We start from the raw sequence: 13,802 nt of genomic DNA, 5'->3' as shown, positions 1-13,802 counted from the left end.
TAAACACACACAGAAACACACACAATCCAAATAGATTAATTAGGTGTTTTTACTTGGTTGGTGGTCTTTTTATACCTTTTATATCCAGAAGATACCACTGAATACATCCAAAATTCAGTGCTAGCTGCGTGACACTGCACAGATTTCATCACTCATATGTCTGTAAGTTCAACATGTAAGAAAGTTATGATTTCTTTTGAAATCACTCTAACTCTCACTCACACTCTGACCTTTAGCATTCAGCACGTAGTTTCCCTGTGAGGATTTTGCAGACAAACAAAAGTTGTGTTTGCATTTAGAGCTGCTTACATCAAACCATCAAACTTACTAGCTGGAATTAATCTTTACACCACTGTGTTTGTGTTGCATATGCACTCATGCATATACACCGTAATCAGTGCTTCCAATTCAGTTTTGCTTTCTCTAACAAGCTGATAACATGTTTTTTTTTTCAGAACTGTATTCAAATAGTGCAGACTGTACTGAAAAATGCGATTGGTTCATTGGCTGTTTCTTACATTAATAAGTCCACGTGGCCTTACATAAGAGAATCAGTGAAACGTAAACAGAATTCAAAACGCCAGAGGGTTAAAAGCACGCTCCATGATCCTACTGGGGATCAGAAACTCCAGAACCTGCAGAAATACTTACCAAAGTGTGTATTTATTTAACAAATGTGTGTATGTTTGATGCCAAACAAAACAAATTGTCTACATGAGATTCATGATCATTTTTTAAATCACAGAAGCTGCCTTTTCTTCTCTACTATATATGCCCGATGCTTTTTTTCCCTCTTCTTCCTCAGGATTCAATGGGCGGCTCTCCGAACGACATCCGTATCTCTGACATGAGGCCCACCCTGGTGGAGCCACCAATGTACAAACCAAAGGTGGTGTTGCTGGGGAAGGATAAGAAAGGTACTGTATTATAGCATAAACGTACAGCTTTAAGGCAACGTGTCGGAGTCATGTACATACATGTAGACAACAAGGCTGCGCAGTTATTTAATGTGGGTCTTATAAAGAGCTTTGGGGCATGTTGTAAGATGAGGGCAGAGGGAGGGTGACGAGGAGTGCGCACAGCGAACCTCTAAAGTGAATGTTTGGCCATTTTTACCTCATTTGCCCTGAAGGCTTCGGTTTCATCAGAGAAAAAACAAAGCTCACTTTTTACTGCCTTATCAAAAATCTGTCTCCACTCTGAATAACTGAGTGTCTAATCGCATTTTCAGAAAGAAACAGTTTATTATCAGCTCTCCGCAACAATCGACAGCTTTCACTAATACGGAGCTTCATCGTATGATCCACTCCTCCTTAAAAAAGCTTACTGCAAAATGATTAAAGCTCAAACAGCTTGTCTGCCTCAGTGGAGTATCAGTTCTTAGTGGAGGCTCTTACGAAGTAAATAAAAAGCTTCTTCTGGTTTGTTTTGTCAAGATTTGACTAAGTTTGACTCGGGAAGTTTTCAGATTGTTGGTATCCACACAGTGCACGCCTGTCTGCAGCCAGGTCAGCTCTCCAACAGCAGCTCTTGATTTCAGTGACAGCAGCCAAGTTAAATAAAGATTTTAAAAAGCCGTGTTTTATAACCAGGCCACGTCTTGCGTCAGTGCTGTGGACTAAATAGCGTCCACACGCATAATGAGAACACGACAGAGATCTGGGTTAAGAATCTGATGACAACACGAAGTAAGCGCGCAATTCCTTCACTTTTTAGTCAAGTGTTCGAGAGGCCCCTGAACACAGTTCTGGTGTGACTGTCAACGACTCAAAGAAGTCTTTGATCCACTTTTTGATTTGCTTTTAGTTCTGATTTGTTTTATAGGTTTGAAGTTTTTAAAAGGTCACAGGTGAGCTTTGAAACAGAGCAACAGATAAGAAGTGTAAAGTGTGTTTTCTTGATGATTCAAATATTAGAAAAATATTGGAAAACTTTAATTATTTCTGTCCCTGAGATGCCAGAACTAACAGCTAAAGTCCTTGAATAAAGAGATCAAAAGTCATCAAAAATGAAGATGATTAAATATCTATTAAGATAACATTATTATTGGGATATGACTTTACGTTTTCCTTTAATATTGGTGCCCATTGGACACTGCTTAGCTCTGTTTAAATACAAAATATGTCTCAGACATAGAAGACCGCATATCCCATAATTCTGTGAATTTTAAGACAGAAGGAGAGTCTAATCCTTACCTCAGAGCACATTTTTAAACAAGCCAGCTCTTTCCCTCTCATCCTTAACATGTATTTCTCTGTGTGAAATAATTGATGTTCAACATTTTCGCTGTATTTCCATTTGCATCTTCCAGATAACGCTGCTTCTTGAGAATGAGAGCTTTTAGAAACCACTACAGTGTATTTTCCTTAATACCAACAGTGTATTCTAGTCTCTGTAGTAAAATGCTACACTGGGGTCTGACGGGACAAACACAGAAATGAGTCCACTGTCAGAGGGCAGAATGTCATTCATAATCATCGTTAGTGCTGTTTCTGTTTTAGTGTGAACTCTAAATCCTCACTCAAACTTCTTGAATAGATCATTTTACAACTGCTCTTTAAAGATTTTTCTGAAAAAAAGAAGATTAGAAATCAGCCTATTATTAGCTTAGACACCTGGATCAAGTAAAGTGTTTTTACGTTGTGGTTTAATTATAAATACCTTAAAAACCTGTGGTATGTAGCTAGTTAATAAAAATATAATGATTGGTATTTAAAATGTAAGAGTGAATCAGTGGTGAGTCTTATTTTAACAGTCTTGTAGGAATTGGGTCTAATAGACATGATGATGATTTAATTATTGTTTCAGAAAGATTAATGGAGAAAGAAAGAAATCGCCACGGCTATGAGGGCTATGAAGTTTTTTCCCCTGTTGATTAAAATTTTATTTATGAAGAAATTCATGAAGTCATTACTAGTTAAAGTCAAAGGAGCACTGTTCATAAGCCTGGCTACAGTGCTGGAAAGACACCTGGTTCCTGTTTCCTCTATCAGTGATAAATAGTAAGATGTCCTAGCCTTACAGAGGGCTTTTTTAAAATAGAGCAACAAACTATTTTTTTTTTCAAATGAAACAAGGCTTAGGAATTATCTGCTTCTGTGTATTTATGAATTATCCCAGGGAGTCGAACTGCTCTGATTTGATTTGCTTAACTCTCCACACCTTTGTAAAAATGGTATTTTTGTATCAGACAGTAAACACAAGCCATCAAATTAATAAGCACACAATGCACCAACTACACACTGATGGTATGAATGAAAAACACATCTGGCTTTTGCTTTCTCTGTGCACAAGGTAGGCTATGTCAGTTTGAGCTCATACTTTTGTCATAGATCCGTAAGCATAGAGGGATCCAAACTGCAACTACTGGTGTTTATTCACACACATCAAAACAAACACAAGTGTTTATTTCCAAGTCAAAACGAAATAGTAATTTCACTGAGGAAAAAAAAGAAATCAGTCTACATTGTGTCATCTCTGTGGATCTGGCCACAAAATTTCATCTACATCACATGAAATGTCCTCTAGTCCAGCGGTCCCCAACCTTTTTTGTGCCACTGACCGGTTTATGCCAGACAATATTTTCACGGACCAGCCTTTAAGGTGTCGCGGATAAACACAACAAAATAAAACTGGTACCGGTACCAAAAAAAAGAAGATTTATTCATAACACACGTGAAAAGACCCAGGAAAAGCGAGTTAACGATAAAAACGATAACAAAATAACGCTGAAAACTGATAAAAACCCTGAAAACCATACATTTCACACCTGAGCCTCAACTCTCGCGGCCCGGTACCAAACGACTCACGGGCCGGTACCGGTTCGAGGCCCGGGAGTTGGGGAGCGCTGCTGTAGTCCAAGGCACAGGGGAAAATATCTTCTGGAATTTTACATCTATGGTATTGTTGTGTTTCTCATTAGCATATGGCAGTGCTACAAATCTTAGTGCAGAGTGACTGTACTAACCGACTCTCATTTCAAAATGTCCTTATGATGCTTGCTACAGTGTAGCGGCTCAAGTTAGGCTGAACCCGTTGGCCAGCTTCCCTCAGGGTCACTCCATGGTTGATTACATGGTCCACTATTGTAGCTCTGATGTCATCAGCAATTCTATTTCTTACTCTTCTTACCCTTCCTCTCCCCCCTCCTCATCCTCTTCTTGCTCCTCCTTGTCCTCTTCCTCTAACTTCACCTCCTTGTCCTTGTTGTCCTCTTCGTCCTACTTCTTCACCTCCACGTCCTCTTCCTCGGCCTCCTCTACTTCTCACTCTTCCTGCTCCCTCCACTGTACTCCACACACACAGAGCTTACCTGTATTATAGTGCTTAGGCTGATTGCAAAGTGAACTAATTATCTAAAACAGTTTTCACATGTGACAGTGTGCAGACAGTTGGCAAAATAGTGTAAATAATGGCCATAAATGTGTATAGTTTTGCTAGGAGTGTGTTGATCCTTTGCAAATTGAGTGTAAAGCAGTGAGTTGTGTTTACAGTTCTGCAAAAAGAGTGCTGTGCAGTGGATTGTAACTACAGGTTTGCAAAGTGTGTGTTACAAAATGGCAAACTGAGTGCAAAGCAGTGTTTGTGCTTTTAGTTTTGCAAACTCAGTGAGTGGTTTTGCTATAAGTATTAATAGTTTTAGAAATTGTGCTATAAGAATCACAGTTTGGGTTTAAGCATTCAGAAAAAACTGTAATATCCAATGACTAAATACAAAATGGTGTAAAAACACAGAAAAAGATAAAAAAGAAGGGAGCACTTTTAAAATTTCATCAGAACATTTTCAGAAAGACGTCTCGTCCCTTGAAATTGTTTTTCTGGTGCTCTGTAGTCCATTATTGTAAAATGAAATGTTATTAGGAAATGCTCAGGCAAAAGAGGGATTTCAGGAAAAACTGTTAAATGTTTCTATGCCACATCTCAGTACAAGATCCTGCTGTGACCAGGTTACTGTAAAGCAAAACACATCAATATTTTGATCAACTCATGTACTGACAGAGACATAGAAGAGAGTTACTTAATGTTTTATAGTCCACATTTAAATGTTTTGCTGTTTGGTAAAGTTGGAATAGTTATATTTTTCTGTCTTTATAAAAAGAACGCGCTTTTTTGGCTGGTATTTTATGTTTTTTAGGTGGTGTGGGAGGGAGGAGGTGTTTGGGGGATTATGGCAGTAATTCTGTTGGAATAAATAATCAAAGTCCATATTAACCTCCTAAGACACGAACTCCTTCATGGCATGCATTTTCAGTTTCTCTTTGCTATTTGGGCTGTTTGGGACCTGATGAATATAAAAACAAAGAATGACCTGATTTTTTTTTTTTTACCTGATTTTTGTTTCTGAGATCCACATATGAGGATATTCATTTTAAATTTTGATAGAACAGTGGCAGTATAACGTCCTTGTAAGTGGAAATCAGGCCCTTGTAGAGCAACATTTTGTATTTTGCTCTAAACAACCCAAAATGTGATGTCAGGAGGTTAAAGTGCATTGGCTGAATTTCCAGGTAATTAAATTGGGGGACAAAACCTGAGAATAGGTCGGACCCAGAGGACATTAGATACTGTTCGATCGGTCACCTGATGGAGTGGAGCCTGATCTGTAATTGTAGCAATTGGGCGGTACATGTGAGGAGCCAGAGAAAGGTGCAGCATGGGAGTGACGTAAATATAGTTGCAGAAAACATGTACTGCCGGTATACCGGCAGTAAAGCCCTCAGTGCTCCCAAAACAATTTAACGTATATCTGCCAGAACTGGTTTTGAGCTTCATTTGGTCATTTTTGTTCAGTTAGCAATACAGTAAAGATAAGTGTATTATAGTTAACTAAACCTAAATATAAAAATAGGTGTGATTGTGCTGTACTGAGTCTAAATTTTAAAAAAAGGAAAGAAAACTAACATGAAACAAGCTTCTGGTAACAAAATGCAATAGAAAGGAAAAGTTGAAAATGAATAACATGAATAACAAAAGTTTAATGGACAATCAAAAAATCTAATAATACTGATCACAAAGAGGACGTGCTGTGTGTCTGCTCCTGTCTGTCCAGAGTCTACAGATGAAGAGGTTGATAAACTCCACTGTCTGAACCACAGCGGCTCGTCGGCCACCTACTCCGACTACTCTCCCTCACAGGGCTCCTCGGGCTCCTCCAACCCACCCGGCAACACGCACTCACACACGCTGTCGCACGGACACCCCCACAATCCCGCCCTACCGCCTCCTAGCAAGGACCAGGGCCCTCAGACGCACTGGACCAACAGGTGCGCACACCCGTTTCATGACTCCTCCCTCCCGCTGTCCTTCATCTCTCGTACCTTTCAGTCGTACCCCCACTTCAGTTTCTCTCCATCTGTAATCTATCACATCCATCTTCCTCCTTGCTCTGTCAAGGTCAGAAAGGCTCACTGGGATGCAGCAGACTTCTCTTCAGGATTTTCTCTCTCAGCTTTAAAGCTGCCTGGTCCGAGCCTCAGTCGTGTTACTATCCAGAGGAGAGTTGGGGTTTTTTGCCCCAGTGCATTAGAAAAGCAAATAAAAAGGTTTGGGCTGTCCTCTGAAGTTTTAAGTCTGGGTGCAGTGCACTTGATGATGTTGTGAAAAGGGATAAAGGGATAAAATGTTGTGAAAACTTTTTTGGGGACAGTTTTGAGTTCTAATCAGAAATGTTACAGCAACAAAAAAACATGTCATCTTAGTCTGCCTGTCATATTTATGACACTGTAAGTATAGTCTCAATCATATTGCTCAGACTGGATGGCAGTAACAATAAGATATCTGCCACTGATATATCAGCTATCTACAGCAAGACATGGAATAAAACAGAAATGTGCAATATATGTGTTTATATTACACACAGATGCTCATATTCGCTCCACCGATAATCTTCGGGTTAGCAGATTGGACTGTCTGACTGTACCTTGTGGATGTTTTCTGCTTCTGTTAGACACCACAGCATCTCATTAGCTCAGTCAAAACATAGTGTCCAATAATGCTAGTTTTCTTCTCCTTATCCTTCCCATGTTTCTTCTTGTTTTAAGCAGGCCCTGGAGGATGGTAGCTGGTTTTAGTATTGTTTGACATTAAATCCGTTAATCCACATGCCCTGAAGTGAGGTACAACTGCAGTATTTTATTTCTACTTGTGGAACATGATATTTGCAGTCTGTAAGTGGTAGTGAGGGAGTTTGAAGGCATATGTTCTCTTGGAAACAATAACTAACACAAACATGGTTTCTGGCCTAGTGGGTGTGACAGACATCAGAGAGAAAGGGAGAGAAAGTTGATCTGTCCTCTGAGCTCATTGGTCTAATTAAATTTGCAACATACCTTCACGTGACATGTCCTCTGTCTGCAATTTAGATTTTCTTGTATAATCAGTGATTGATATTTTCTTTCTTTGTAGACTTGCCCAGTCATTTCCCAAGCCCATTGACTCCAAGCCCCTGCTGTCTCAGAGAGAAACTCCTCCATCAGGAACCCTGCAGCAACGTGGGGATCGGCGTCCACTTAGCGAGCCTTTTGACTGGGTTGACGCACCTCACTACGACAACACAGGTTTCGATGCAGAGGAGTCTCCTCTGGACCCTCCTTCATCTACCACCAGTCAGGGAAACCCTCCGCTGGGCTCTAAACCTCGCAGCTCATCAGCACACGGCCGCCGCCCCCTCCTCAGGCAAGACCGAATCGTAGGGGTCCCATTGGAATTGGACACCCAGACACTCCCCTTCCATGGCAACCAACGACCGAACCAGGACAATGACTCCTCCGGACATCCTCCCCAGAATCCCTGGCAGAATTGGACCAGGACCCCGAGCCCCCTGGAGGACAGAACCGCTTTTCCTTCCAAGCTGGACCTTACACCTACTTCCAGCCCCAATCCTGATCGCAAGGACATGGATTCAAGGTAAGTGACTGACGGTCATTTACAATTGAAATACATAATTTTATTGGGAATGCTTAATAATTCCAAGAGTTTGCAGGTCTCAAATCCTGTTTACAGTGCAGTCTTTGGGGTTTTTGTAGTAAATAAACATATCAGAGCTGTTATAACTTAAGCCGCTGATTTGAAAGTTTTACAACTGTGACTTTTTTTATTTGCACATCAATAAAATCACAAAACAGCTTGCTTAACTTAGTTTTGTTGCCATGCAAAAACACCAAAGTGTCACTAAATTGAGATTGTGAAAACATTTCAGTTTTCATTTCTTAGTTTTATGTTAATATAAAATGTATTTCTGGGGACAGTGCAAGGCCATTTTGATATGCCAAAGAAAGTTTAAAAAAAAGTTCATTTCTAATAATTGTGAGCTGTAGCCTTAGTCTCAAATTTTGGTGCAGCTGCTTCACAATAAACTGACTGATGGTATGGAAGTAGTTTCTACTATTATAACACTCCTGTAATCCAGCTTGTTTTTGTGCATCATATTTGAAAAACACTTATCCCTATCATAGACTCACAATCCTTGATTATTTCTTCCCCCAAGGCTTCAGCAAAGCACAGTGCCTTTGCCCGGCAGCTGGACATATCACGACAATGAGGGGGAGCAGAACAGGAAGGATCAGCTCAGTGTAGGCGGGGTCAACAAGGTGACCGTGGTGATGAGTAAAAGCTCAGATCGCCTGTCCCCCATGATGAAGGAGACGAGATCCAAGTTTAAGAAGTCACAGAGCATAGACGAGATTGACATCGGCTCCTACAAGGTCTACAGGTAGATATTGTTCTGATTCTTCTTAAAGATTGAGCAGCTCAGCCTCGATTGTGGCTACTGAAGTTGATTTCTAACAAAGTGATGTTCCTCTGCAGCATTCCCATGGACAGCTATAGTTCATCCATTGAGCAGCAAACTAGTTTGGACCGTCCAGAGCTTCCCGGTTCTATGGAGCAGACCAACATGTCACGGTCACAGTCTGCCCCCATGTTAGATGAGGAGATGGGATACCCCGGACACGGATCTGGCGACCAAAACCAGAGACAGAACCAAAAACCTGCCATCCCACAAAAGGCTTACCACTTTGACCACAACTACAACCCGCAGGTTCGATGGAGTTGTGAACCATTGGTAGTGCTTATATATTACGTTTTTAGACATACACAATAAAACTAAAATAATCTGATTGAAACCAAACAATAGAAAGTTAAACAAACAATTCTATTCTTACCAATCAGGTGACCATGGATCGCCGGGTCCCTCCCCCTTTCCCCAACACACCAGATTATGTCAACCACTCATCGAAGGCTTTGGAGTACCTCAACCAACCAGGGAAGACACTACCCAAAGAGCTAGTGAGCCCTCGGTATCGTGCTTATCCACCCTTGGAGATGTTTTCTTTCCCCCAGTCGCCAATCAACCAAGATGGTCCGCCCAGCCAGCAGCAGCAACCAATCCCAAGTCAGCGCTCCAGACCAGGGTTTCTAAGAAGAGCAGACTCACTGGTGAGCTCTACGGAGCTCGCCTTGTTCCGACGGGTTCATGAAGCTCAGCAGGAGGCGCTCCAAGAGTCTCAGTACAGACAACAGGTAAGCACCGCAAAACAAGTAATGCTCATGTTCTTTAAGTGGATGTGAATTTCCCTTTCATGTACTTTATTGAAATGTAAAGTAAATCATAGAAATGTGTTTGTCACACACTGTTAATTCCCTGAGACCCAAAGTTAGTTTTTGTTAAGGCTCTACTTCAAAGTCATCCCCATCCCCATGCATTTATTTGAGTCGTCGTAGTGAAGGGCATTTCACAGAAACATTGAAGCCAGGATGACAGATCGTACCGCTCATAGACATCATTTTTCCGTTGCTCTCAGTTCATCGAAATAACATGAATTTGTTTTTAAGGTGGTTTTTTTTAACTCCCACTCACTTCCCATCTGTGACCCTCAGGCGGATCCCCCTCTTTATGGCCGGGCTGTCTACTCCACCCCCATGGAGCACTCCGCGATGAGTAATATGGCCGACAACCAGAGTCAGATGCTGCACAACAAGAGAAACGGTCGTTATGACGACGACTACCCCACTTACCAGGAGCAGAAGAAGCCCATGATTGGTTATCCAACCAAGAGCCTGACTCAGCGGCGTCCCCTGTCTGCCAGAAGTTATAGCACTGAGACCTACGGAGCATCTCAGGTACACTGTTTGTCTGTGTGTTTATGTTTCTACTTCTTAACTGAGCCCTTTAAAAAGAGGCTACATTAAAGTGAAAGAGTCATGTTACAGTTATAACATAATGGCTCCAACTAACAGTTATTTCCCTTACAGGCAAATCTGCCAGTTTCTTTTTTTCCACTTAAGTATCACTTGCCTTGTTTAAAGATGCCTTAAAACAATAACAGGGCAGATCACCATTTTCAAAATCCCATATTGACATTTTCAAATGTCTTGTTTTGTGTGGTCTGCAGTCAAAAGCCACAACGATTCAGATACAACACAGGAACCCAGGAGAATAATCTGCCCTGCTTTTAATATGCCTGCTTTTATGTCGTCTCTTGAGGATGCAGAATTATAGCATTTTTTCACTTCCATTTTCTTACAGGTACCCAGCTTCAGATTTTTGTAGTAGCAGACTAAGAGGCATAGCACTGGTGTCCTTTGCCTCAGTCATATCTCTGAAGGCAATCCCTCGTCCATAAATAATCCCTTCAGGCTATTCTGGGTTTGCCTCAAGTCAGACTTTCCCAAATTAGTCACAGTGAAGTGTCCAGCAGCATACTGATTAGATGTGCAGATCACTTCATCTGGCATCTTTCAACAAGAAGAAGCTGGGCATGGGAAGGAATGTAAGGGCTTACACAGAGCGCTTGTGGCTGCGGTCTTTTTCTTGCCATCATTAGCCAACACTCAAAAGTGAAGGTTGGAAAACACACTAGCTGTTACACAAAGAGCTTCACCTTTAGGGTAACCAGCTGGTGTAATGTTTGCATCGCTGTTGTGTTATTTGCCCTTTGTTCACATGTGCCACATGACCCAATCAAATTAATCACTATTAGTAATATTAGCAGCTTTGCTAAACAGCAGCAGTGTCACTCAGTTGATCAGACCACCTATTGATCCAGACTGAAATATAACAGCTGCCGGTTGGATCACCTTACAAAGTAATTTCGTCTGTCGATTGATCAATTTATCCACTCACACATGTACACACACACCCAAAGACACCTTTAAAGCACATAGCGATTAGTCTCAGAAGTACTGTGTTTTAAGTGCTAATTTCTTATGGGTCATACTGGGACTGGAGGCTGTCCCAGCTGTAATTGGGTGAGGAGCGGGGTACACCTTGGATAGGTTGCCAGTCCATTGCAGATGGATCCTAAACTAAGACACTGAATAAGCAAACAGTGAGACTGTTATACATGAAATGTTTTGTGTTGAGTATTGAGTCCTTCCTGCTTTTTAGTACATGTAAATTAACAATTAACACAAAAACCTATCAGCACACTCTCACAGAGCTAGTAGCATGCTGTAGGGTTGAGATTGATTTAAACAACTGACCAGCACTGTCTTTCCTTTTGTGTTTGCAAGTGGTTGGCAGAAAAACAGCAATTTAGGTGTTCTAGTCCTTTTGAGGAACATCCAGTGGTGCTATTCTATGGTTTATTTACATCCTTAAACCACTTTGTGGGAGTGAAACAAGCTGTAAGCATCATAAATAGCATTACATATATTATTTAATACCTAAAAACCACTCATTTTTAGCCACTTGATAAACTGACTTCTTTTCACTCCATGTTGGTCTCCGTCTTGCATTTAGCTTTTATCCACAAAATGTTCCAATATGAACACTTGTTAATTATGAACCTTGTACATTTTTATGTTTAAATATTAACTCCTTTGTGTTCAGGCACGTCCAGTGTCCGCCCGTCCCACCATGGCCGCTCTGCTAGAGAAGATGCCACCTGACTACACCCTGGCAACCTGCCCCGAGAAGCCACCCGATGACACCATCAAAGTAAGACCTGTTGTACCCCAGAAACCTGAAGACATCACCTCCAAGATGCCTGCCGACTGGAGACAACAGCTACTCAGGCACATAGAGGCGAAACGACTGGACAGGGTATGTCAGTGCAGTGCACACACACACATGTAAGAGAGAAACACGCGTACACGTAGAAAGCATTCGGAAGCCCTCCCTGTGTGTATTTGTGTAAGTCTGTGTTGTAAGGTTAACCAGATTCATGTCCGGCTGCATGTGTTTCCACTTCACACCGTCACTCTGTCAGCCTGACTGGCCGCAAACTCACTACGACAGACAGCGCAGTGAATTCTGCATTGTGATAAATAATTTGATCTTGTGTCGTGTCCTTAAATCTTCTTTCTTTTTGTAAACAAATATAAAGTCAGCAGGATCCTCTCCATAGAAGGATTTTAATGATGCTGAAAAAAACAGTATTTTCACCTTTTTGTTTTGCACAATCACATGTTAAGGATCGTGCAATAGTGTCACTGCAAAGGAGTAACATTTAGGAAAATACTTTCTTGACAGTTCAGTTATACTTTGGATTGATAAATAAAAAGCTACAGACTTGAAGTGCAGCTTAAACTGTCTAAAGGCAAAGTAATCCAATCAAATTCTCACATTTTGGACACTGTGGACGAATTGAGCTATCATATGTTGTTTTTGGGATTTCTGTCTTTCTTTGGCCTCCAGTTTTATACTTACCTGCAAACATGACAGTGCTATCAGTCCTTTCATCTAACTCCCAGCAAGAAAGCCAATGAGCCTATTTTTGAAAATGTCAAACTAATTAGTGAGAAGCAGTACCTCAGCAGACAGGACAATCAGACATGCTAGGGAGGAGGTCTGGAGCGTGCAGTTATGAAAAAAAGATAAAAACCTGCAGAATCTAAACAATATGGTCCACCAAACCCATCACACGGTGCCTGATGCATCATCAAAAATGAAGTCTTTTGGTTATAGGTTTGGTTTAATTGTTTGTTGGATATGTTACACGACAGCTAATCTGAAAGCCATACATACAAATGTTGGAATGAACTGATCCACCTGTTGTTGCCTGTATGACGCACTGTTCTGTGTGTATTGACCGATCACTAGCTAACATTTCTCTGTGCTTTCAGCAGCTCTGCACTCTTGTTGTTGTTGCTGTTGTTGTAGTTGTTATTATCAGTGTTATTGTTGTTTGTTTGTTTGTGGAGCTCACAGTGTGTTGTTGCCATGCTACAGCCCGCTGTGTTGGCTCTGCCCCTTCCTCCTCCTCTCCCCCTCCCCACATTCACCCATGTCGTGTGATGTTGTCTTCTCCAATCAGAGTGGTGTCCTAAAGCACAACACGCTCACGCTGGGCATGCTCTGTCAGGGCGGGGGTCACGGCCAGGGGCGCAGCAGCACTTTGAACTTTAACCTTTACAATAACACTAAGCATGAGCCCCCTGCTGGCCGCTGGCTGCCACTACCTCCACCTCCGTCTGCTAACGCTGTGAGTATCCCTCCAAGAACAATGAACCCCTGGTACTGTTGTTACTGATGCTTGCAGTAGATGATTAAAGACAATTTCAGCTACTCCCTCTTTACATTCTCGCCACTAATACAAATTATTGTTTAAACAAAACAATGACCATGCCATCTATTTTAGTCACCGTTATATGTTCCCTGTCTACAACCCAACAATAAGAATTGGCGAAAGCATTGCCGTGGTTTTTTTTTTGTTTTTTTCTCAGCATGACTTGAAATCATTCAGTGCCCAGTGTGGCAGCCAGGTGGTGGCTTGTTTTAATGGATTTAAAACTTAAAATATGTCACTTACCATAAAAACAAACAGAAACTTGTCACAGTCTGTCAGTCAAATTTTGTCTGA

The 13,802-nt window shown here is 41.4% G+C and overlaps 1 protein-coding gene across 1 annotated transcript in view; it reads left to right on the top strand.

The window, feature by feature from the left end:
• Positions 1-13,802, top strand: part of lrrc7 (leucine rich repeat containing 7) — an 82,493-nt gene that overhangs the window by 54,063 nt on the left and 14,628 nt on the right. Inside the window, exons 18-26 of the mRNA XM_039601458.1 lie at positions 806-917; positions 6,050-6,263; positions 7,405-7,905; positions 8,486-8,710; positions 8,806-9,061; positions 9,169-9,519; positions 9,877-10,119; positions 11,831-12,043; positions 13,257-13,424. Coding sequence (XP_039457392.1) covers positions 806-917; positions 6,050-6,263; positions 7,405-7,905; positions 8,486-8,710; positions 8,806-9,061; positions 9,169-9,519; positions 9,877-10,119; positions 11,831-12,043; positions 13,257-13,424 — 2,283 coding nt within the window. The remainder of the gene's footprint in view (positions 1-805; positions 918-6,049; positions 6,264-7,404; positions 7,906-8,485; positions 8,711-8,805; positions 9,062-9,168; positions 9,520-9,876; positions 10,120-11,830; positions 12,044-13,256; positions 13,425-13,802) is intronic.

This window comes from Oreochromis aureus, linkage group 17 (assembly GCF_013358895.1).
Source record: "Oreochromis aureus strain Israel breed Guangdong linkage group 17, ZZ_aureus, whole genome shotgun sequence".
NCBI classification, from domain to species: domain Eukaryota; kingdom Metazoa; phylum Chordata; class Actinopteri; order Cichliformes; family Cichlidae; genus Oreochromis; species Oreochromis aureus.
The sequence above is the reverse complement of the archived record's forward strand: the minus strand, read 5'-3'. Positions and strand labels throughout refer to the sequence as shown.